The 24,490-nt window shown below is 42.2% G+C and overlaps 1 protein-coding gene across 3 annotated transcripts in view; it reads right to left on the bottom strand.

The window, feature by feature from the left end:
- The window catches only part of LOC126188073 (tyrosine-protein kinase transmembrane receptor Ror-like), a 675,128-nt gene that overhangs the window by 558,445 nt on the left and 92,193 nt on the right, over nt 1-24,490 (bottom strand). For 2 of the 3 annotated variants that reach the window (XM_049929522.1, XM_049929520.1), the window contains exon 1: nt 11,722-12,017. The exons of the other annotated variant lie outside the window; for it this stretch is intronic. Coding sequence is in view for 1 of the 2 variants with exons in the window: in XM_049929520.1 (XP_049785477.1) it covers nt 11,722-11,800 (79 nt within the window). In the remaining variant the exon portion in view is untranslated. Of the gene's footprint in view, nt 1-11,721; nt 12,018-24,490 lie in introns of those variants that run through there. 3 annotated transcript variants of the gene reach the window in all.

Raw genomic sequence — 24,490 nt, 5'->3', positions numbered from 1 at the left:
CTGTGTTTCTCTTGTTGCCATACGAGTGTGTGTGCGTGTGTGTACGTGTGTCTACTGCTGACAAAGGCCTTAATGGCCGAAAGCTATGATTGTGTGAATCTTTTTATTGTGCCCATCACGACTCAACAAAAAAATGGCTCTGAGCACTTTGGGATTCAACGTCTCAGGTCATCATTCCCCTAGAACGTAGAACTATTTAAACCTAACTAAACTAAGGACATCACTCACATCCATGCCCGAGGCAGGATTCGAACCTGCGACCGCGCGACTCAACACATCCACTATATGGTGAGTAGTAACTTTCCTTCTCTCGTATTGTTAATAGAATAAATGACTGTTATTGTCGATTATTTTGCATTGCTTCATAAATTCTGTTGCGCTACGCTATGAAAGGATGCTAATACCTAAATATCTCTTATGTAAGTCAGATCGCGTTGCTGTTCATTCATGGGACAAAATTTTCAAAAAAAGGGGAATATTTTAAAGCCATTAATTATATACTCAGATTAAAAAGTAACACGTAGTAGGCTAACTTTCAAATACTAGAGACATACATTCTAGAAAATTTTTGCTTCATATTAACGCCTGTATTACAAGCCAGTAGAGTTATTTTGGAGAGGAACGCTGTATTCTGCACGATATTTCTCGTCTGCTTTAAGCTGCTTGTCCACTAGTACTGCGTTGAGAGACGAATCTGAAACAGCGTATTTGAACAACTGAAGAGCTCACTAAAAAGTTGTCCCCACCAGTGCCCAGTACATAGCGTCATATCTCTGCAGGCTGGAGAACAGGAACGGCATTTAGTATATTTCCCATACTGCAGACGCAGCACGTGATCTGACTTCTTCTTGTTGTTGTGGTCTTCAGTCCTGAGACTGGTTTGATGCAGCTCTCCATGCTGCTCTATCCTGTGCAAGCTTCTTCATCTCCCAGTACCTACTGCAACCTACATCCTTTTGAATCTGCTTAGTGTATTCATCTCTTGGTATCCCTCTACGATTTTTACCCTCCACGCTGCCATCCAATACTAAATTGGTGATCCCTCGATGTCTCAGAAGATGTCCTACCAACCGATCCCTTCTTCTAGTCAAATTGTGCCACAAACTTCTCTTCTCCCCAATTCTATTCAATACCTCCTCATTAGTTATCTGATCTACCCATCTAATCTCCAGCATTCTTCTGTAGCACCACATTTCGAAAGCTTGTATTCTCTACTTGTCCAAACTATTTATCGTCCATGTTTCACTTCCATACATGGCTACACTCCATACAAATACTTTCAGAAATGACTTCCTGACACTTAAATCTTTACTCGATGTTAACAAATTTCTCTTCTTCAGAAACGCTTTCCTTGCCGTTGCCAGTCTACATTTTATATCTTCTCTACTTCGACCATCATCAGTTATTTTACTCCCCAAATAGCAAAACTCCTTTACTACTTTAAGTGTCTCATTTCCTAATCTAATTCCCTCAGCATCACCCGACTTAATTCGACTACATTCCATTATCCTCGTTTTGCTTTTGTTGATGTTCATCTTATACCCTCCTCTCAAGAGACTGTCCATTCCGTTCAACTGCTCTTCCAAGTCCTTTGCTGTCTCTGATAGAATTACAATGTCATCGGCGAATCTCAAAGTTTTTATTTCTTCTCCATGGATTTTAATACCTACTCCGAATTTTTCTTTTGTTTCCTTTACTGCTTGCTCAATATACAGATTGACCAACATCGGGGAGAGGCTACAACCCTGTCTCACTCCCTTCCCAACCACTGCTTCCCTTTGATGTCCCTCGACTCTTATAACTGCCATCTGGTTTCTGTACTAATTGTAAATAGCCTTTCGCTCCCTGTATTTTACCCCTGCCACCTTCAGAATTTGAAAGAGAGTATTCCAGTCAACATTGTCAAAGGCTTTCCCTAAGTCTACAAATGCTAGAAACGTAGGTTTGCCTTTCCTTAATCTAGCTTCTAAGATAAGTCGTAGGGTCAGAATTGCCTCAAGTGTTCCATCTGACTTAATACTTAGGTTATCTACCGAACGTCCTCTACAGATTCTGAGAATTTATTAGGTAAATTTAGAAACAGTCCGCTCGTTCCCTAGTTTTCCAGACAGACATCTCTGGCTGTTGGCTTGTCCGGACAGAGATGACTACGGTTCAGACCGTTCAGATATATCGGACGGAACCTGCACCAGGCGTATATGTGAGATCTTTTGACAGACGGGAGGCAGGACGGTAAAAACTTTGGACTGTGGTGCGGACGATGTTTACGGTCGAGTTACAAGTCGATAAGTTGATCCCTGGTGAAGCGGGCCGGCTGTGGAGGAGGAGGAGGGACAGCAGCTCTGGCGCGGCTTTTTGTGTGGTGCAGCTGCGCACTGGAACACAGGCGTGGGAGGGGGGTGGTGGTGGGGGGTTCCTCCCGCATCTGAGGGAGCCCGCGACCCGCGACCACTGATAGTCGAACGGGGCACACCCGCCACAGGCCCAATCTCGCTCGGAGCTGCCGCTTGCCTCGAAAACTGTATTATTCAGTAGAGCTTGCTTGAGTACTGCTCGAGCGTTTGGGATCCCTATCAGGTCGGATCGAGAGAGGACACAGAAGCAATTCAGAGGCGGGCTGCTAGATTTGTTACTGGTGGGTTTGATCATCACGCGAGTGTTACGGAAATGCTTCAGGAACTCGGGTGGGAGTCTCGAGGAAAGGAGGCGTTCTTTCCGTGAATCGCTACTGAAGAAATTTAGAGAACCAGCATTTGAGGCTGACTGCAGTACAATTTTACTCCCGCCAACTTACATTTCGCGGGAAGACCGCAAAGATAAGACAAGACAGATTAGGGCTCGTACAGAGGCATATAGGCAGTCATTTTTCCCTCGTTCTGTTTGGTAGTGAAACAGGGAGAGAAGATGCTAGTTGTGGTACGAGGTACCCTCCACCACGCACCGTATGGTGGATTGCGAAGTATGTATGTAGATGTAGATGTAGATGAGCTTGTAGAGCAACTCGAGAAAATACGGACTCAAGTCAGGTTATCAGGTCCTAATCACTCATAAGAGTCTTTCACATCGATCGGCGTAGACGTGTCAATGGCAGAGGCCGCGGAAATCGCAGGTTTAGCCGTTGCGCGACAAGTGGCGGTTACTAAGCGACGTGAGCACTGACCACGCGTATAGTCAGCCTCGCCAATAAAAATGGACACACAAAGTGGTAGTAAAATCTACCGACTAGACACAGAAACCTAAGAATAAATAATCTAAGAAAACCAGCCAACCAGTTGCAGGTATAAAAATTTGTTAACAACACTTCGACGACGGTTGAATCCCGCGTCCGGCCATCCTGATTTAGGTTTTCCGTGATTTCCCTAAATCGCTCCAAGCAAATGCCGGGATGGTTCCTTTGAAAGGGCACGGCCGACTTCGTTCCCCATCCTTCCCCAATCCTATGAGACCGATAACCTCGCTGTTTGGTCTCTTTCCCCAAACAACCAAACAACCAACCAATAAACACTTCACCATGGTTTTAACAATTGTAAAATTGTCTTCTGCAGAAGCACATGGACCCGTAAAAACGCGACGACAAATTTCAGAGTAAAGAAGCTCATGTCAAGCCATTAATTATATACTCAGATTAAAAACCAACAGCTTTCAGATACTGGAGACGTACATTCTAAGAGATTTATGCCTCAAATTAAAGCCTGTATTACAAACCAGTAGAGTTATTTTGGAGGGGAACGCTGTGTTTTGCACGATATTTCTTGTCTGTTTTAAACTGCTTGTCCGCTAGTACTGCGTTGAGGGACGAATCTGAAACTATCTAGTAGATACTGTCGGAAGTTCCATGCGGCTTTTGGCGGATGATGCTGTAGTATACAGAGACGTTGCAGCATTAGAAAATTGCAGCGAAATGCAGGAAGATCTGCAGCGGATAGGCACTTGGTGGAGGGAGTGGCAACTGACCCTTAACATAGACAAATGTAATGTATTGCGAATACATAGAAAGAAGGATCCTTTATTGTACGATTATATGATAGCGGAACAAACACTGGTAGCAGTTACTTCTGTAAAATATCTCGGAGAATGCGTGCGGAACGATTTCAAATGGCTCTGAGCACAACGGGACTCAACATCTTAGGTCGTAAGTCCCCTAGAACTTAGAACTACTTAAACCTAACTAACCTAAGGACATCACACACACCCATGCCCGAGGCAGGATTCGAACCTGCGACCGTAGCAGTCCTGCGGTTCCGGACTGCAGCGCCAGAACCGCTAGACCACCGCGGCCGGTGCGGAACGATTTGAAGTGGAATGATCATATAAAATGAATTCTTGGTAAGGCGGGTGCTAGGTTGAGATTCATTGGGAGAGTCCTTAGAAAACGTAGCCCATCAACAAAGGAGGTGGCTTACAAAATACTCGTTCGGCCTATACTGGAGTATTGCTCCTCAGTGTCGGGTTGACTGAGGAGATAGAGAAGATCCAAAGAAGAGCGGCGCGTTTCGTCACAGGGTTATTTGGTAAGCGTGATAGCGTTACGGAGATGTTTAGCAAACTCAAGTGGCACACTCTGCTAGAGAAGCGCTCTGCATCGCGGTGTAGCTTGCTGTGCAGGTTTCGAGAGGATGCGTTTCTGGATTAGGTATCGAATATATTGCTTCCCTCTACTTATACCTCCCGAGCAAATCACGAGTGTAAAATTAGAGAGATTCGAGCGCGCACAGAGGCTTTCCGGCAGTCGTTCTTCCCGCAAACCCTACACGACTGGAACAGGAAAGGGAGGTAAAGACAGTGGCACGTAAAGTGCCCTCCACCACACACCGTTGGGTGGCTTGCGGAGTATAAATGTAGATGTAGATGTAGATGTAGAAGTAATATGTTACGTAAAACCAAAGAAGATCAGTTCCAGTTGTTGAAACTATGATAAAGTGTTGTTAATAAATGAGACCAAAGTAACCAGCCATTTGGTACTAAAAGGTTTTTTTCAACCTTTGACCAAGTGCGTATGTGTGTATGAAACCGGGGACCTAGAAACGACGGAGAGGCTTCGTCCCGCCATGTTCCTAAGTGGTTCACAACCCCACAACAGGCCACAGCAAACCACGCACCTGACCGGCGTAGCCAGTGGACCCCCCCCCCCCCCCGACCCCATCCTCCCCATCCCCTCCCCACTTCCCCGCCCCGGGGGAACGTCACATACGAGTGTAAACCCAAATCTTTGCGTGGTAGAGTAATGTTTGTTTACGCGCAGTAGTGGCAGTGTTTGCGCGATAATCGCCGACATAGTATAACTGAGGCGGAATAAAGGGAACCAGCCCGCATTCGCCGAGGTAGATGGAAAACTGCCTTAAAAACCATGCACAGGCTAGCCGGCACACAGGACCTCGACACTAATCCTTCGTGCCGGGGACTGGCACTCCTTCCCGCTCGGGAAGCAACGCGTTAGACCGCGTGGCTAGCTAGGCGGGCATCTTTGAACATGGTTTTGACGAATGTAAGCCCCTCTTCTTCAGATATATAACTAAAAGCTCTACAGAAAGTAAAAATGACAGAGAAGTCAAAAAGAACAGTAAAATACCATTTTAAAAACTTTAAGTAAGCAGGAGCAACCGAGAAAAAGCTAAAGCACCTATAAAAGATGTTCTAGAAAAGTAGTTTCTCTAGACGAATTCGAAAGAGAACTTATTAGAAGAAAACTTTTGTAGCGTTTACACCAAATGAAGAAAATAACAAAGTTAACAAAGCTCCTTATATTTTCAAAAACTACGGCAAATTTTCCGGAGGGAGGGGAAAACCTGTATGAAATTATGAAAGCGATGGGATTTCATTTCAAAAAATTTGAAAATACGGGAACCATCCAAACAGCACGTTCCGTGATTGTTGCAAAGCGTGCTCAATACCTGAGAGCAATCAGAAATAATTAAAAGGGGCCAAATAAACCAGTGTTATTCGCAACTGTGCTGGCAGCATAAAGAAGTTCCGGGTGCAATGATTAAAGGTAGCGCAGGCCAAAGAGCTAATGTCCATGCTCGAGGAACTGATGGATTCATGGAGGGAGCACAGTTAATATTTATGATTCGAAATCTAATTCCCAAGATTGTCACGATGATATGGTTAGAACAAACTGATTCCCAACAGCCCAACTGCTAGTATTGTTGTTCTTGATAACACACCGACCACTCGTGAAAACGACGTATGTGAATGACTGTTTCAGAAAAAAAATTCAGTTTTGAACCAAGCTTTTACAAATTATGCGTTGTAATAAGCCAAAGCCTGTTTTTAAGGTAGATGCAGTTTTATAGAGTAAGGAATATACTGTTCCGAGGTCGCCACGATACCACTGTGATTTGAACCCTATACAGCCAACGTGAAATACAAAGAACCTAAAAACTGTAAAAAAAAGGATTCTTCCTTTAAGTTAATAATGACCAAACAGTCTTTATTTATGGGTACCAAGCATGATTGGATACAAGTTTGTGTACATGTAAAAGAAATTGAAACTCAGCACTAGTACAGAAATTGTTTAGTTAAAGAAGCAATAGAAAATATAATAATCAATGACGGTCGTGAGAGTGAAGATGAATATGCAGCACGTGAGGACGACAGTGATATGGAAACTGGCACGGCAGATGGAGTTGGAACGGATTCCAGTAAATCAGAATGCAGCAAATGAAAGACTTGGCCTGTACCCCTTGTGTGACCGACCATCCACTTCATAGCTCTAATCACCAAGATTAGTACGGTTTCCAGTGCATAGTTGTAGCAGTTCCGTCCTTCCTTTCCCCCCGAAACCCGGATTAAGAGCTGACTCACAATAAGCCGATCAAAGTGCCCTCACTGCCAGGTCGAATAATACTGCGCTCGACTAAAACAGAGATCGGCACGGCAGGGGCTGGTGCGTAGTGTGTGCGCTTGGTCGAGTCGCCAGTGAGACCAGCTCTAAACTGCGTTGCAGTACTAACAGCTGTTTCTTCAAATGCAAGAATAGTCGCAGTTCGCCGCACGTTTCTGAAGGCTGTTCGTCAAGATGTCGTTCGACGCCAGCTATTGTATGGCCAACGGTTGTCGTTCGAAAGTTGTTTCAAGGAAACGTTACAACATCAGGGCACCATTAGAATCACCACTAGCGTCGTATGGTATGTTGAATTTTGTTTGTTCCTTACTTATTAACGACGTTGTTGGTTAAGCAGCTCCTTAACGACGTTGCTGGTTAAGCAGTCTCTAAACAATGTTGTGGTCCCAGCTCATTAGTTATTACCTGGCTTTTTGGTTTTGCATTTGCTTCTAGAAGAAGGTGGCAAAATCTGCAGGACCCGAGCTTTACGGCTGGCCCTTTAAAGAAATTTTTTTAAGAAACATTAGTACCTGTTAAGATTTACTACTTATTTTACTCGTTTATTTGATATGAATTAAACTTCAGGGAAAAGAAATAAAAACCTTAAAGTCTGCCGATAACTTTGAAATTTTGTCAGAGACAACAAAGGTCTTGAAAGAGCAGTTGAACGAAATGGAAACTGCCTTGAAAGGAGGATACAAAATGGACAACAACAAAGACTCGTTTCTCAGGGTGGCACAAATTTTCTTATTTCCAAAAGGCATTTGTCTGATACACTTGAGTTTCATTGGATTCATCGTTAATGATTCCGTTTAATTCTATTCAGGAAATATAATTCATTAGAATAACGTGAGTAATCGAAGAAATAACTACTTTAGTATATTTGCTGTACAATGGTACCTAGAGAGAGAGACATCAGTGTCAACGGAGGTAGACTGGGCGAGGGAGAAGTATGTCAGTGCGGTTTGTGCTATGAAACAGCTCTCTTCTACCTTCTCTCTGAAGAGATAATTGAAAAGGGGAGCCAGCTGTGAGCAAGAAAAACGCAGTGCAGGAGATTTCAGAAGATACCAGCATATAATACTGAAGAACGAGGAGAAAAACTTCTGACTTTGGTAAAAGAGCTACAGGCTATGATTTTCCTTCATATATGTCTACAACCATTCGTTGTAAGTACTAATTTGCATTGTTATACGGTCTACATTGCATTACCACGTGTTATCAATATGGAGTCACTTGGACGCATGACGAAGTTTCTGAGAACGAAAGGTCATTTGAATGCAGATAGCTGCGCTGACTGAATTATTCCAAGAAACGCTGTAACCACCCACTCAATTGAACCACAGACGAACTATAGCAACTCCTTCACTCACAGTTACGAATGATTAAGTTTGTAACGTTACAAAAATGATAGCTTATTTGGTTGTCAGTGTTGTGAGGAATGACTGTAAATGATAATGCATGAAATACAAATTGGCTCACGTTGACATTAGTCTGTAGAGACAAAGAGGGAGCTTAAGTTAGCTGAAGACTGCACCAGGTTTGGCCACAAGAGAGAGTATATAATGATTCATACATACGCAGTACTGTACTGCCTGCATTTTAACGCGAGAATGCCAGAATTTTATATGGTTTATTCATTTCATGCAAACGGGCAGTTTAGTCAGGACATATGTGTGTTTCACTTCGTCTAATGCATCAGGATTTAAATATGTTGAAAAATCTTGGTGGCACGCAGCCGCGTCAATTAGTTTACTACAAAACCAGTTTCATGCATGAAGAGACTATCTTGAGGTGTAGTGTTAAATCGTAATCAGATGTGTGACAACTCATAACCACTGACAAATCATCCTGTCACAAACCATTGATGTTAGCTTGTGACATGATGGTTGTGAGCGTTTATGGGTTGTCACACATCTGATTACGATTTCACAAAGCATCAGTTGAAGACGGTCTGGTTACGCTTAAACTGATTGATACAGCTGTCTGCAACCGTGGTTTTCCAACAACTTTTACAAATTCTAAATGATCGTCTCTCCAAAATAATTGAAATATGTGTCTGGCCAAATAACTTATATAATAGCCTTAGCAAAATGTGAGCGTACTGCTTTCGACAAGTTATGTATGTGAAGATCAGGCAGCTACGTGATCAGATGTTCAATCAAAGAGTGCAAGATAGATGAAGTATTGATGAAAAATGGCACCAACGCCATTTCAAATCAGGAATAAGACAAAATAAGCACGAATATTTTATTCATTATTTATTTTGTCGCAATGGCAAATGATGCAAAGCTATTATAGCATGCCTTAAATATCTTCTCAAGGAATTCATGAAAGAAACACTCAACGAAAAGTGTTGTTTCAGTGAACATCGTCTTTACATGTAGTATATACCTTGCACCAAGCTTAGAATCTCATTGTATTTATTTGTGTCGTCATTTTTGATATGATACGTCATGTACGGTAAATGAAGATCATTTAACACTTGGCTTACAAGTTTGTGTGATGGACGCACCGGTGCTCTCCGGTTAGTTACTTTTAAATACGTATTTCTTGACATTATCATTTATACGCTCAGAAAGGAGCTGCAATGCCTTATTTTCTGCAGCTGGATTCGACTACTTCGTCATCCTCTGAGAACCTTACAAATCTTAGAGCGGTATAACCTACGTATCCAAAATTGCGGAGTATGTTAATTATGTAATTAATGCTGTGGAAGCTAGCACATAGGACAAGATACTCCAGCTGTTGGAAAGGATTTAGTCAATAGTTATGCTTGTTGTTTACTTTTAAACCAACGTAACGAACACTGCAGTTTGAAGCGTCAGCGGAAGTATGCACTGAAGACCTACAAATTTCAGGACAACTAGAGTGTGAATGGTGAACTAGAGAAATTAGTGACAATAAAGTCTAGCAGGAACGCAGAGAGAAAGAGATAGGAAGCTAGAAGATACAGAGAGAGGAAGATAGACAACGAAAACTTGATAGGGAGAGATCAAGCGAGATGTTATGAACTAGTGGAAATTCCAGCGACGTGATGAAGTGGTCAATTAGGTGCGCTCGCAGTGTTCTGGGTCCATTATCCGGGGCACACCTTGTTGACAGTGACAATGGCTGATTTCCATACACGAACTTGTTCTGCAGGGCGAGGTTCTGATGGGTTTCCAAGCACGTGCGGCTCAAAAACAGCTGATTACTCTTAACGAACCGAACACGCATGGGCCGGCGGCACAAGAGTGAACTTCGATGCAGCGCTAGTCCCGTGGTGACAAAAGCGAGTTTAAGGATTGTTATAGCCGGTTGAGTTCAAAATTTCAGATTTATAATATCCACTATTTCTAGTTTGGCGCACATGACAATCGTCTGTATGGAGTCAAACAATGCAGACGTTCTGTACTTTCAGAAGCGTCTCCAATCAATATTGAAGAAACATTTATGTTAATTAATTAATCTAACTCCTTGTGACATTGAGGATAATACATCAATAGAAGCAGCTTTTCACTTGTACCTTCTTATCATTTTCCAGAATCAAATTATATCTACAGAGGAAGAATGCTATCATCCATGAAATAAATTTGCTGGTATTACTAGTATAACTGGGAACGGAGCGTTTCAGATATTTTAGATATGGTACTACAGCATGATTGTATGTAAAATTCAAATGGAAAGATGATCCAAGGCAAGAAATGATAAGGAAGGTGATTTAAAATTATGGCGAAACACGTATGCAGATGGTAAGCACTCGTATCTGGAGGGGGATATAGATTTTTTATTAGACTAATGAAGGGGAGGAGAGTTTCAAGTAGAGATCTGAGCTCAAACATCTGTCTCACATTATCATGTAGAAGTTATATGTAGATAACGACCATTATGTGGATGCCGAGAGACTACAGGTTATTAATCACGGAAATGTTGGCTGCTATAAACGTACTGAAGGTAGGAAATGTATACGTTAACGGAGGTAAAAGTAGCAGTTTGTACGCCTGCGAGGTTGTAGAAATATACCGTTTTGTCATATATGTGATCAGGGTAATAATAGCTACACGCCAAGTGCGGAATTGCACATAGTATATGGAAGCTAATTGGGGAATGCATTATCGCAGGTGACATTCTAACTGCTTGATTTTTGCATGAAAACTCCTACTAATGAATCCATTTTAATAAATCCAGCTTTAAAGCAGTTCGATTTTAGCTGTAATTATTTTACTACTCTATTCCATTTACAAATTTGGTGCCATTTTCAAGCTTATGATTTGATTTTATATTATGGGACAGAAATAAGTGAAGAATAACGTTCTTGTAGGGCTATGTCAATCTCGATAGTGATATAGGCAATGGTTGTTATCAGTGACACGAGTAGATTTGCTATTTACCATAAAGAGTGGTTGTTTCAAATGGCTCTGAGCACTATGGGACTTAACATCTGAGGTCATCAGTCCCCTAGAACAGAACTACTTAAACCAAACTAACCTAAGGACATCACACACATCCATGGCCGAGGCAGGATTCGAACCTGCGACCGTAGTAGTCGCGCGGTTCCGGACTGAAGTGCCTAGAACCGCTCGGCCATCACGACCGGCATAAAGAGTGACACACTCCTATAAGAACGTTATTATTAACCCATTTCCGTGCTATGACATAGAAAGTGGTACAAAATCTGAAACTGCAATAGCACAATCATGTGGTCATGTAGTCATTCAAAAAATCTATAAATGTCTGGAAGCATATTACAAAAGGTTAATAAATCGATTGCAGTATTTATTTTTCTATTGTCCTTAAGGAAACTGATGGCTCATTGAACTGAACTGGGCAATACAATGATTATCCACGAGAATAGCTTAGACATTGCATTAACACATTATTTGCTGTACTTGTTAACTAATACGACTTCTTACCATCTGAGTACGTAGTGTTTCCATCCCATGTAACGAAGTTTATAGTTCCATTGAAAGTAAAAGACGATCCAATAGGCATCTTGGTAGTCAGTGCTCCCAGGGATATGCACACTCACACCAAACACAAAACAGGTGCTACTACACTGTACTAAATTCGTAAATGATCAGAAACTACATTAGGTCGAACTACGTGCACACGTCGCAGACCATTCCCTACACCAGTCACCATATCCACACCGCGGAGACGCGCGCACGACTGCCGCCTATGGACGAAGCAGTGACAGAGGCCATGTTCAGTTCAGATACTGCGGGCAAGTCAGAGCCTGCCAGACCCCAGCTGCCAGCGCGAGCACGGAGGCCCCTGAGGATGGCTGATAAGAGCCGCCACAAACCTCGTACAGACTTGAACTCTCTCTTTAGAAGCTTCAGCATCTGACAATTGCAGGTGGAAGCAAAGGAGTTCCCTATTACACAGTGCCTTCTTATCAACACCCATTAGCGTATTCATTAGTATTTGTGAAGTTTGTCCGCTTCACCGTCTAAACTCTGGATGACGTTTGATATCCTAACCCCTTGCAGACAATTCGGGGGGCGTATAGTCAAGAAACGGTACTTCCGTTAAGCACTGAGAGTTACAGTGGGTAAGCCAAGTGTTAACACATATTCAATTACCGTGCATAACGTCGTATGAGAAAATGACGACGCAAGTAAACACAATGAGATTTTAAGCTTGGTGCAAGGTATTTACTGCATGTGTAAGGTTATACAACGTTTTGCCGTTGCTTGCTTGCGTTAGCAGCTCCGTATCTGTTGCATAGAGCATATGCAGGTGATAGGCAAAAATAATGCGAACACCTGTACTTACTTGGGAATTGTTTATTAATAAGGGGTGGACTCGCATTTTCCTGTAATACAGCTGCGATTCTTGTTGGAATACTGGCGTATAAGAATTTTATAGTCTCCTGTGGAATGTTGTGCCACTCTTCGATCAGAATCTCTTCTAACTCCTACAGTGACGAGGGAGGCGGAAAGCTGCTCCGGAGCCTGTGCTCCAATACCGCCCACAAGGGTTCGATAATGTTCGAGTCCGGGGACCGCGCTGGCCAGGGAAGACGCTGCAGTTCAGTTGCATGCTCCTCATACCACGATTGCACTGTTTGGCTATGTGAATGGGTGCATTATCGCCCTGAAATGTAGCATCATTGCTGGGGACAACATTTGAATTAACGGGTGCACCCGATCACCTAAAATATTCACATAATCGTTGGCTGTAACACGGCATTTGAGAGTAATGTTGGGAGAAGCAGAATACCATAATATGGCTGCCCATACCATCACACTTCCACCTCCATGCTTAACCGCTAGAATCAAGCAATCACGATAGTAGGCCCCTTTTGGCGTTCTCCAGACGTAAACTTGGCCCGATGTTGGAAGTAACGAAAACGCCACTACGGCGACTTGCGAGTGAATGAGGATGAAATGATGATGAAAGACGACTCCGCCGGGAACCGAACCTGGGACCTCGTGCGCGTGAAGTGAGAACGCTGCCATAAGACCACGAGCCGCGGACAGCTCGTCCATGAATATTCGCTTAATGGAGTTCTCGGCGGACAGTGTCAATAGATACGGGGTCTCGAAGATGGCTATTGAGCTCTTCAGTCACTGTAGCCCCCGCAGATTTGTGTTTTGACACAATTCGTGTTAGCGTACGACGATCTCTGTCATTTAGTTTTGATTTGTGCCCACTATTACGTTTACACAATGGTGTCTTTTTGTCTTTCCATGTTTTGTGCAGTCTGTTATGACTGTCCAGACATTTCCTCTTGAAACATTCAATAAGGTGTCTGTCTGGGTTACTGATGCTCCAGCTAATCGGGCCCTACAATCTGCCCTCTTTGGAACTCTGTTAGGTATTCCACTGCACATCGACCTCGGCCTCTGAATGCATATACGAAGTGTGCACCTAGTCGTAAACAACCTGCTCTGATGCTTAGCCCGTTCTGAACACGCACAGTCCAACGCGACACGTTAGTTATCTGCGTTGTTGACCGTCAAAGACAACCATCCCATTATTACCACTGTTCACATTATTTTGCCTATTCCCTGTACAGCATCGAAATCGGTAACCGCACTGATATTCTTCGGGTCACATTTCTACATACGGTGTGAGTTGTCTATGTTATGTCCGAATAAAGGTCTGACTTAGTTAGTAGAGGGATTTGAGTCTACACCTGTGATGTCGGTGCTATATAGGGTGAGTCACCTAACGTTACCGCTGAATATATTTCGTAAACCACATCAAATACTGACGAACCCATTCCACAGACCGAACGTGAGGAGAGGGGCTAGTGTAATTGTTTAATACAAACCATACAAAAATGCACGGAAGTATGTTTTTTAACACAAACCTACGTTTTTATAAATGGAACCCCGTTAGTTTTGTTAGCACATCTGAACATATAAACAAATACGTAATCAGTGCCGTTTGTTGCATTGTAAAATGTTAATTACATCCGGAGATATTGTAACCTAAAGTTGACGCTTGAGTACCACTCCTCCGCTGTTCGGTCGTGTGTATCGGAGAGCACCGAATTACGTAGGGATCCAAACGGAACGATGATGGACCTTAGGTACAGAAGAGACTGGAACAGCACATTACGTCCACATGCTAACACCTTTTTATTGGTCTTTTTCACTGACGCACATGTACATTACCATGAGTGGTGAGGTAGACGTACACACGTGGTTTCCGTTTTCAATTATGGAGTGGAATAGAGTGTGTCCCGACATGTCAGGCCAATAGATGTTCAATGTGGTAGCCATCATTTGCTGCACACAATTGCAATCTCTGGCGTAATGAATGTCGTACACGCCGCAGTACATCAGGTGTAATGTCGCCGCACGCTGCCACAATACGTTGTTTCATATCCTCTGGGGTTGTAGGCACATCACGGTACACATTCTCCTTAAACGTACCCCACAGAAAGAAGTCCAGAGGTGTAAGATCAGGAGAACGGGGTGGCCAATTTATGCGTCCTCCAAGTCCTATGAAACGTCCGTCGAACATCCTGTCAAGGGTCAGCCTAGTGTTAATTGCGGAATGTGCAGGTGCACCATCATGCTGATACCACATACGTCGACGCGTTTCCAGTGGAACATTTTCGAGCAACGTTGGCAGATCATTCTGTAGAAACGCGATGTATGTTGCAGTGCTCTCCGATACACACGATCGAACAGCGGAGGAGTGGTACTCAAGCGTCAACTTTAGGTTACAATATCTCCGGATATAATTAACGTTTTACAATGCAACAAACGGCACTGATTACGTATTTGTTTATATGTTCAGATGTGCTAACACAACTAACGGGGTTCCATTTAAAAAAACGTAGGTTTGTGTTAAAAAACATACTTCCGTGCATTTTTGTATGGTTTGTATTAAACAATTACACTAGCCCTTCTCCTCACGTTCGGTCTGTGGAATCGGTTCATCAGTATTTGATATGGTTTACGAAATATATCCAGCGGTAACGTCAAGTGACTCACCCTGTATATGAAGTATCCCTTAACTGCAGTAAAAATAAACAGTTTCACAGAGTTCGTTATTTGCTTACTTTCGATTTACTTATGGTGGTAATCCTTCTGTTCATACATTTATATCTGCTACAAACCACATCATCGAAGATCCCATTTCCACATTCTAAATTTTGACCGCTGCTACAATTTTCCCTTGAACTGTTTCATGCAGTGATTGTTCAAGCATTATCTGCTCAGGCTATTTACACCGCCATGCTCTGGCAGAATTGCTTAAATATCTCCATTTGCCTCTCCTGCAGTTTCCCATAATCTATACTATAGTAGAATTGTTTAAATACATCCATTTTCTTCTTCATCCGTTTCTCGGAGTCTACGTTTCACTTCGATGAAGTGGTGTACTTGAGACGTATTTGTCACTAACATCTTCCTCCGTTTCACACCAGTCCTTGCCAGTAGAGTTCTTTTCCTCCAGAGTGTTTTCTTCACATGTTAAAAATATGCTACTGCTGCCTTTCATCCACAGTAATCTTGCTTCCTTAACAGCACAATTTCTTTATTTTTTTGAAGGGTCCCCTCAGCAATTGAAGTTTAGCAAGGTGCTATTCCGGTTGACAATTCTCTTAAAGTTTTCGGGTTCGCTATGTTTGAATTCTGGTAGAACTAACAACTTTACCGAAAATAATACGTTAGAAGATTCGTTTACAATAAACCTATCCTGGTAACTTGAGAGCCAATAGGAAATATTAACAAGAAACAGCAATAGAATAATTTTTAAAAAATGAACAAAAATAACTTTCTTGGAGAATGAGTAGGTGCCAAGAAACCAGTTGCGATCAGGGAGACATTCCACCATCGATCTCTAAAAGCGTGTCCAACTTCAATGTTTCACTTGCTTCGTTTGTCGAAGGACTACAGTACAACTACAGATACACCGACTGAAAAGAAATCGCAACACCAAAAAATAACTACTGTTATGTAATGAAATTTCGGATTTACATTTGTCTAGGTAACGTATTTAAGTGATTAACATTGCACGCTAATGTAATTGCGAGATAAGCCATTGAAAATGTGAAATGCTGGTACATTAATAACCTGCATAACCACCACATTACTGAATGAAAGCAAGGAAATGGGCATGCACTGTGTTGTACAGCTGCCGGATGTCAGTTTGTCGGACGGAGTTTCATACCTGTTGCACTTGACCAGCCAGTACAGGAACAGGTCAAGCCAACCATGTCGACACTCTGTGGAACAAGTTGGGTTACAACAGCGTTATGTGGACGAACGTTATCCTGTTGGAAATACCCCTTGGAAGGCTGTTCATGAATGACAGCACAACAGGTGTGATCACCAGATTGACGTACAAATTTGAAGTCAGGGTGCGTTGGATAACTACGAGGATACTCTTGCTGTCATACGAAATCGCACCCCAGATCGTAACTCCAGGTGTAGGACCAAGGTGTCAAATGTGCAGACAGGGTGGTTGCACGACCTCAACTGGCCTTCTTCTAACCAATACACTGCCATCACTGGCACCGAGACAGAACCATCTGTAAGTAGGCTGTTTATGTTTTCTTATTGGTAACGCCACGTAGCGCTCTGTACGAAAATCACTGGCTGTGCTGTGTGCAGTCTGTGGCTAGTTTGCATTGTTGTCTGCCATTGTAGTGTTGGGCAGCGGCAGCTGGATGTGAACAGCGCGTAGGGTTGCGCAGTTGGAGGTGAGCCGCCAGCAGTGGTGGATGTGGGGAGAGAGATGGCGGAGTTTTGAAATTTGTTATACTGGATATTATGAAGTGCTAGATATATTATGACTATTAAGGTAAATACATTGTTTGTTCTCTATTAAAATCTTTCATTTGCTAACTATCCCTATCAGTAGTTAGTGACTTCCGTAGTTTGAATCTTTTATTTAGCTGGCAGTAGTGGCGCTCGCTGTATTGCAGTAGTTCGAGTAACGAAGATTTTTGGTGAGGTAAGTGATTTGTGAAAGGTACAGGTTAATGTTAGTCAGGGCCATTCCTTTGTAGGGATTCCTGAAAGTCAGGTTGCGTTGCGCTAAAAAAAAAAATATTGTGTGTCAGTTTAAGCACAGTCTCGTATACAATTCTTCAAAAGGGGACGTTTCATATGGCGACTGTACCTTTCACAAATCACTTACCTCACCAAAAATCTTCGTTACTCGAACTACTGCAATACAGCGAGCGCCACTACTGCCAGCTAAATAAAAGATTCAAACTACGGAAGTCACTAACTACTGATAGGGATAGTTAGCAAATGAAAGATTTTGATAGAGAACAAACAATGTATTTACTTTAATAGTCATAATATATCTAGCAGTTCATAATATCCAGTATAACAAATTTCAAAACTCCGCCATCTCTCTCCCCACATCCACCACTGCTGGCGGCTCACCTCCAACTGCGCAACGCTACGCGCTGTTCACATCCAGCTGCCGCTGCCCAACACTACAATGGCAGACAACAATGCAAACTAGCCACAGACTGCACACAGCACAGCCAGTGATTTTCGTACAGAGCGCTATGTGGCGTTGCCAATAAGAAAACCTAAACAGCCTACTTACACATCTTTCATGAGAAAACACAATAGACCTCCACACTGCTCTCCAATGAGCTCTCGATTAACGCCGCTGAAGTCGCAGATGGCTGCGATTTGGGGTCAGTGGTTGCGAGCAACAGGGCATCTGGCTCGGAGCGGTCCCTGAAGTGACCGATTTGCAACAGTTTTTGTGTCACTGTGGTGCCAACTACTGCTCAAATTGCTGCTACAGATGCAGTACAATGCACCAGAGCCATATGTTGAACAAGATGACCTCCCCTCTCGGTAATGCCACATGGCGGTCTGGAGCCCTGCCTCCTTGCGACTGTACATTCTGGTGGCCACCGCTGTCAGCACTCATGAATAGTGGCTACATTCCTGCCAAGTCTTTCTGCAATATCACAGAAGGAACGTCCAACTACTCGTAGCCCTGTTACACGACCTCGTTCAAACTGAGTGAGGCGTTGATATTGTCGTCTTTGCCCCCTTTGAGGGATTCTTGACCAACATCAACTCATCACATCCAGCCTCTTAGGTAGCTATCGCTCACGACTGGTGCAGCGTGTATTTAAAGCAAACCTGATTTACATCCTCTTGGTGGCGCTACTACCGTTAGTCTTATGCGAAATTTGAATAGGCATCTTTCAGATGTAGACTCGCCCTTCCAACTTTCGATTATGTCGCACAACTGTTTCTTGGTGTTACGATTTTTTTTATATTACTTTGGAAATTTGAAATTTTTGGTAAGTTCTATTGGACCAAACTGCTAAGGTCATCGGTCCCTAGGCTTACACATTACTTAATTTAACTTAAACTAACTTACGCTAACGACAACAGATACAAGGGAGAAATCGAATTCTCGAAGGGGGGATTTGTATTACTTTATGTGTTTGAAACGGAGTTCTGCGTAATGAGCATTTGAAGCTTTACTCTGTTACTTGATAAACAGATAAACTGCATGACATGATCACTAATTTCATCCTTCTCAGATCTTGTTGACAGATTTTTTTCATTCTGTAATCGTTGTGTCAGTCTGTAAATGAAATCGGTAACAAAGAGCACCCTAGACGTACATCTACGCTTTTGCATTATGCAAAGGTATGCCCCGTTTTGTTTTGGGCACATATTGAAGTGTTATGGAAGGGGTTTTCCAGTATGATTACATATTTCTCTTCTGCCCATGATCGCCTCGAGCTTGGTTGTACGTGCTCTATCACAAGTTTCAACGTAATCAAAAACTAAAATGTTGTTGCCTTTCCATTTCTACCATTTCTTGGTGCTATTTCTCGTTACAAAAAAAGTTGCTTAGGATCAGTTCAAATGGAAACTAATCTGTTCTTCAAGCCTGGTATATACGACATTTGATCAGGAGTGATACGTATCTACGTGTAAAATATTTAATCAGTGTACTTTGGGCACATTGTTCAGTAGCTATGCGGAATGATTACACCTTTTCTGATATATATATATATATATATATATAGTGTCTTAGAAAATACATTGTTGTAAAAACATTTGTCCCTCCCGTAGCAGACTCATCAAACCTCATAAACTCTCCCTCCTGTAAAATTCCACCTCCGGATATGAGTCTAGAGTCCTATCCTATTTAGTGCGGAGTGCTCAGAATCTCGTTTGCCCGGAAAATCTGGTTACGTGATACGCTGAGGGCTTCATCACTCGTTAGGAGTCGCGTTATGGAGATGAAAGGAAGGAATGGTTAGCGTAACGCGAGAAAGCCCCGTCGCCTGATGGCCGATCCGTCTGTGTCACGCGGGATCGTCGCCTCAGGCGAAAGAGGCGTTACCAGAGGCAGTGGCAGGAAGGACGGGGCGTAGGACCCAATGCTAACTCACGGATGAGGTATCACTTCTGCCCCGCTCCACCAAGGGAATAGTGAAACTAATGTGTCCCACTAAAGCTAAATTAGTGCCCAGTTCATTACTTAAACACATTGCTTCATTCCTCAGTAATTTTGACGGTTTGTTCATCATTTCTAGGTAGTGGGGTGCATATACCTCAGAAAACTTCATAGAATGTAAGGTACGTTGATATGAGGTATGATACGTTAAATCCATCTTCAAAGTTTATGTTGAAAATTTTTATGAGATATGCCTAATTTTTTTAGTATCATGAGTATGAATTTTGGCAGTGACGTGCTATGATTACTTTCGTACTTAGCATCCTGATAGTGTCTATCAGTAAACAAAAATAGAACTTTCCGCTCGGAAGGTAACATCAAAAGCTTGGACCTACAAAGGTGCGTGGAAGCAACACACTAATTTTAAAAATTAAAAACTTTCTGTTGGTGGAAGTGTGACCGTTTTCAGCTTTCATTTGTCAAGTGTGTAAAAGTAATTTTGACCATTAAAGGGTTAAAAAATAAAAATACTGGGCCTCCAATGGATCCCATACGACTGTAAATGACTGCGAAAGAGCGGAAAGTTAAGCCAAATGATATGACTGTGAGTGGGATTTACCTGTGCTAATTTCCATCATTTATTCGAACGTCCATAAGTCGATACTCAAATCCACATCTCCCGTGGACGTACTTATATTAATCGATTTCGTTTCTGCCATTGCAGCAGGCCCACAGCTTCATCGGATGTCTGATACTGAGATTAAATAACAAACAAAAACTTTACAAATAGTTTATTAATAACATCTGAATCACTTCAGCACGGCTACCACTAAGGTCTACACCGTGCCATTACGCAAAACGAAAACACTGTGTCACGTGAAGTGATACACAGTACTATTGGCGATACTCTGTTAATCTCTGTCAACTCTTCCACTAACTGTGCACCGTCGGCTGAAGCAACTTCTTTTACAGTGATGGCTTGTGGCGCCATTATTATAATGGTGACTATGGCTTTAACCGAGGTAAACATCAGGCATATATAATTTAAAATTTAGCTAAAGACTGATTTTTATGGAAGTTTCAGTGGAGAAAAACATAAATTGGAATCCCTGTTCTGTTCGAATGCAAATCATGTTTAGAATATTTTGATTGAACGGGGCTGACATAGAGATCTGGAAATATACAAAACCAAAAATCGCTATAAAATGTCGAAGTAAATATCGAACCAAATTTTGTTCTTACGCACATCAGATGCTTTCCTGTGATAAGAGCAGTACAAATCTGAAATCATATTTTATCCAGGGAAAGTATTTGGACTGTTATCGATGTCCTTTCATATTGATGTGCTATTTAATATTACAAAATTACCTATTTGATGAAAATAGATGTATGAATTGAGGTATTTGGACCCCGTTTTTAGAATAACATATCTCAATTTCTTCAACTTTTTAAATCGATTCCAAGAAGTAAGTTGAGCACAACTCTCGTATCGTGTTTTATCAGGCTGGTAAAATCAGGTGCGCCCCGAGGAAGGGCGATAGAAAGTCTAATATTCTCAATATACTCAAATGATTTATCAGGACCAGCAGCGGTATGAGATTGTAAACTGATGATGGTGCTGTCAGCTGGAAATTATCATTGCTGTACCATCCTAGGAAATGCGGAAAAACTTGAACTAATGTCCACATTGTGTAGTGAGTGACAACTCCGTTTAAATGTAGTTAATGCAATATAACCCGTATAACAAAGAGAAAGACCATCTAGCTTAGTGGCGAACACTGAGCACATCACGTCATATAAATATTTAGGTGTTATAGTAAGAAATGGCATGAAACGGGGCGATCGGGTAATATAAGTATTAGGAAAGCGAAGTGAAAATTTATAAAGTGCCCTTTAGTTGTAGTTTATATTGTTTCTGTCTGTTAAGATCCTGGTACAGCGAGAAAAGTGTAAAACGACTGCTCTTTTTTTTTTTTTTTTTTTTTTTGCTGTTTTGAACTTCTAAGCGTTAATTTTTAAATTTTTATTTGTCAATAGTTTTTTATATGATGACTTTATGTGATGTAATTATGAATGAAATGTTAGTGATAGAATCTACAAAAGGCAAACATTAATGTTCATCACTGAAATTCCAGAGTATTTATCTTGAAACGACGTTCTAATGGGTCATCTACTTTGAAGAAATATTCTGCTACACATGAGGATCAGCTGCTCCGCTACAATGGGTATACCTTTTTTTGACGTTGATTCGTAGATAAATGTTTAACTGAGACGGTAGACTTACAGTAAAGTTTTCATTTGTCTTCAAACGGTACAGTAGTTTCCGCTCTATAAGCAGCAGGTTTCGCTGCTCGCTCGCACCGGGAAATAGAAACAGAGGCGGCTACACAGCCAATTTTATTACACGACGCGGCCGGCCGTGGGTGCAACAGCAACCATGTGGACGGGTGGAAACAAATGTGTCAAGGCTTCATAATACGTATTTATATGTGTCGTGTATTATGCATTTCTTGTACGTGAATGTGAATCTGCACATGAACTTTCCTAATCCTCCTCACACCTTTCCGTAAAGCGTGGCCAAATCTTTGTTGGAAAGCAGTTCTGTAGTATAGTAGTGCCAACCTTACTCCTGGGTAGGGGATCAGAGAGACAGCACAGGCAGGTAAAAGTCACTTTCCAGTGTCACAAGATTTGGGGTGGAGAGGTTGGTCACGACCAAGTGGTTCGACCATGCCCTCCACCGGGGCCCAGGAAGACCTCCGGGTGCCCGCCATATTCGAGGAGGGTTATAGAAGACGGGTAAGTGAGCAGACGAGCCCTCAGTGCGTCTATCTCAATGTTCACGCATGGAAGAGAGGTATTTGAATATTTGTACTAATTCTTTTATTTCCAGCTTCGGATTGTGTAAGGAAATGAATGATCTCGTTAATTTTGGAAATTTGACCCCAGTTTGCCCGTTATCCTCCTCACATAGTGGATGTCCTATGTAAATATTGGGAGTCTTTGGTGGTATACATTTGGCCAACGCAATTCTGTCTTGCCCGGAGAAATGTGCGTGCAGATTAGTATATAATATACCCGAGCTATAAGTTGTAAAGTGGTTATATCTGTAAACTGGAACAATTGCTGCAATCGCTGTAAAATCGAGTGATAATATGTAAAATAAATACGTAATCAATTGGCATCAATCTTTAACATACCTCAAAAATCACATAGGTGTCCAGTTAAAGTAATTCATTTAAAAATAAAAGCTATTGAATGCAGAGAGCCACACATCAGCGTGTGAGCCCTCCAGCCCCTTGCCTAGTATCGTACAGAAAGGGCACGCTCTCTAGGTAGCGCTCTCAAGCTCCCCTCCCCAGTTATCCGTTGCGCAATTTTCATTCAGGGCTTGATGACATCAACTTTCATCTGGCGTCCCTAGGCAAGGAGGTTAGACGGTAAATTTTCAGTCTGATCACTTATTTACATTTTATTTTATGACACTTACTGATATCACACAAAATATCTATTGATTACATTACACTGTTACATTATGTTCACTATTTTGTTGAAATAAAGTTTGTTGGATAATATTCTTATCCAGTAATCAGCTGACCTTACGCCGTAGGTAATATGTTTAAAACTTTTACCTATCTCAAATATCTACTACACTTCCATATAATTTGCGTTGTTCACTCTTTATCTACGACTCGTCGTTCGAGGATATTCTTTATCTATGTCGTGAAGCTACCTTCGCGCCTTTTCCAGCAGTTTAGCATCCCTGCGTCGCATGTTATGTTTTTCGCCGATTTCACCACATGGCTTCACGTGATTGACATGATTAGCAGCGGCGAGGGGTAGCCGCGCTGTCTGAGGTGACTCTTCACGGCTGGCGCTGCTCCCCCCGTCGGAGGTTCGAGTCCTCCCTCGGGCACGGGTGTGTGTGTTGTCCTTAGCGCAAGTGAGTTTAAGTTAGATTAAGTAGTGTGTAAGCTTAGGGACCGATGACCTCAGCAGTTTCACCTTACCACAAATTTTCAAATTTCCATGATAACGATATTCTTCCAAACCGTTTCCTCTTACTACCGGTCCTTTTTGTTACCAAACTTTTATATGAAATTTGGACTGAATCAAGGGCAAATTTAGCTTTTCGTTTATTTCTATAAATATTTTAATTATTTTTCAGTTATAAAATGTTTCTAGTGGAGTATCGTGCATCTGTAAAGGAAGTCACATACAAGAGACTAGTGCGACAAATTCTAAGAGTGTGGTTACAATGTTTGGAGTCCTTGTCAACAAACATCGAATGCAGAGACGTGCTATTAGGGTCAGGAGAGATCGGTACAGCCTATGCAGAAATGTGACAGAAACGCACGGCGAGCTCAGGTGAAAAACATTGGAAGTAGACGCAGTTCCCGCAACACTCCTTTGGATAAATTTAGAGAACCTGTATCCGAAGAACAGTACTGTAACTATGTTTCCGGCGGTTTGTGTATCTTGTAGCGATCATAAACATAGGATGAGACAGGTTAGAGAGCGCACAGCCACATACAGACATTTTATTGATGTTCAATATGCTGGTGAGGCAGGACAGAAAACAATATACCATCTAACTTTCAGTGTACAGCGTGTCGCAGATTATAGATGTAGATGAGTACCGGACGTGAGTCGTGCTTCGGTAGCTCAGTTGGTAGAGAACTTGCCCGCGAAAGGCAAAGGTCCCGAGTTCGAGTCTCGGTCGGGCACACAGTTTTAATCTGCCAGGAAGTTTCATATCAGCGCACACTCGGCTGCAGAGTGAAAATCTCATTCTGGAAACATCCCCCAGGCTGTGGC

The sequence above is a fragment of the Schistocerca cancellata genome, chromosome 5 (assembly GCF_023864275.1).
Source record: "Schistocerca cancellata isolate TAMUIC-IGC-003103 chromosome 5, iqSchCanc2.1, whole genome shotgun sequence".
Lineage (NCBI taxonomy): Eukaryota > Metazoa > Arthropoda > Insecta > Orthoptera > Acrididae > Schistocerca > Schistocerca cancellata.
The sequence above is the reverse complement of the archived record's forward strand: the minus strand, read 5'-3'. Positions and strand labels throughout refer to the sequence as shown.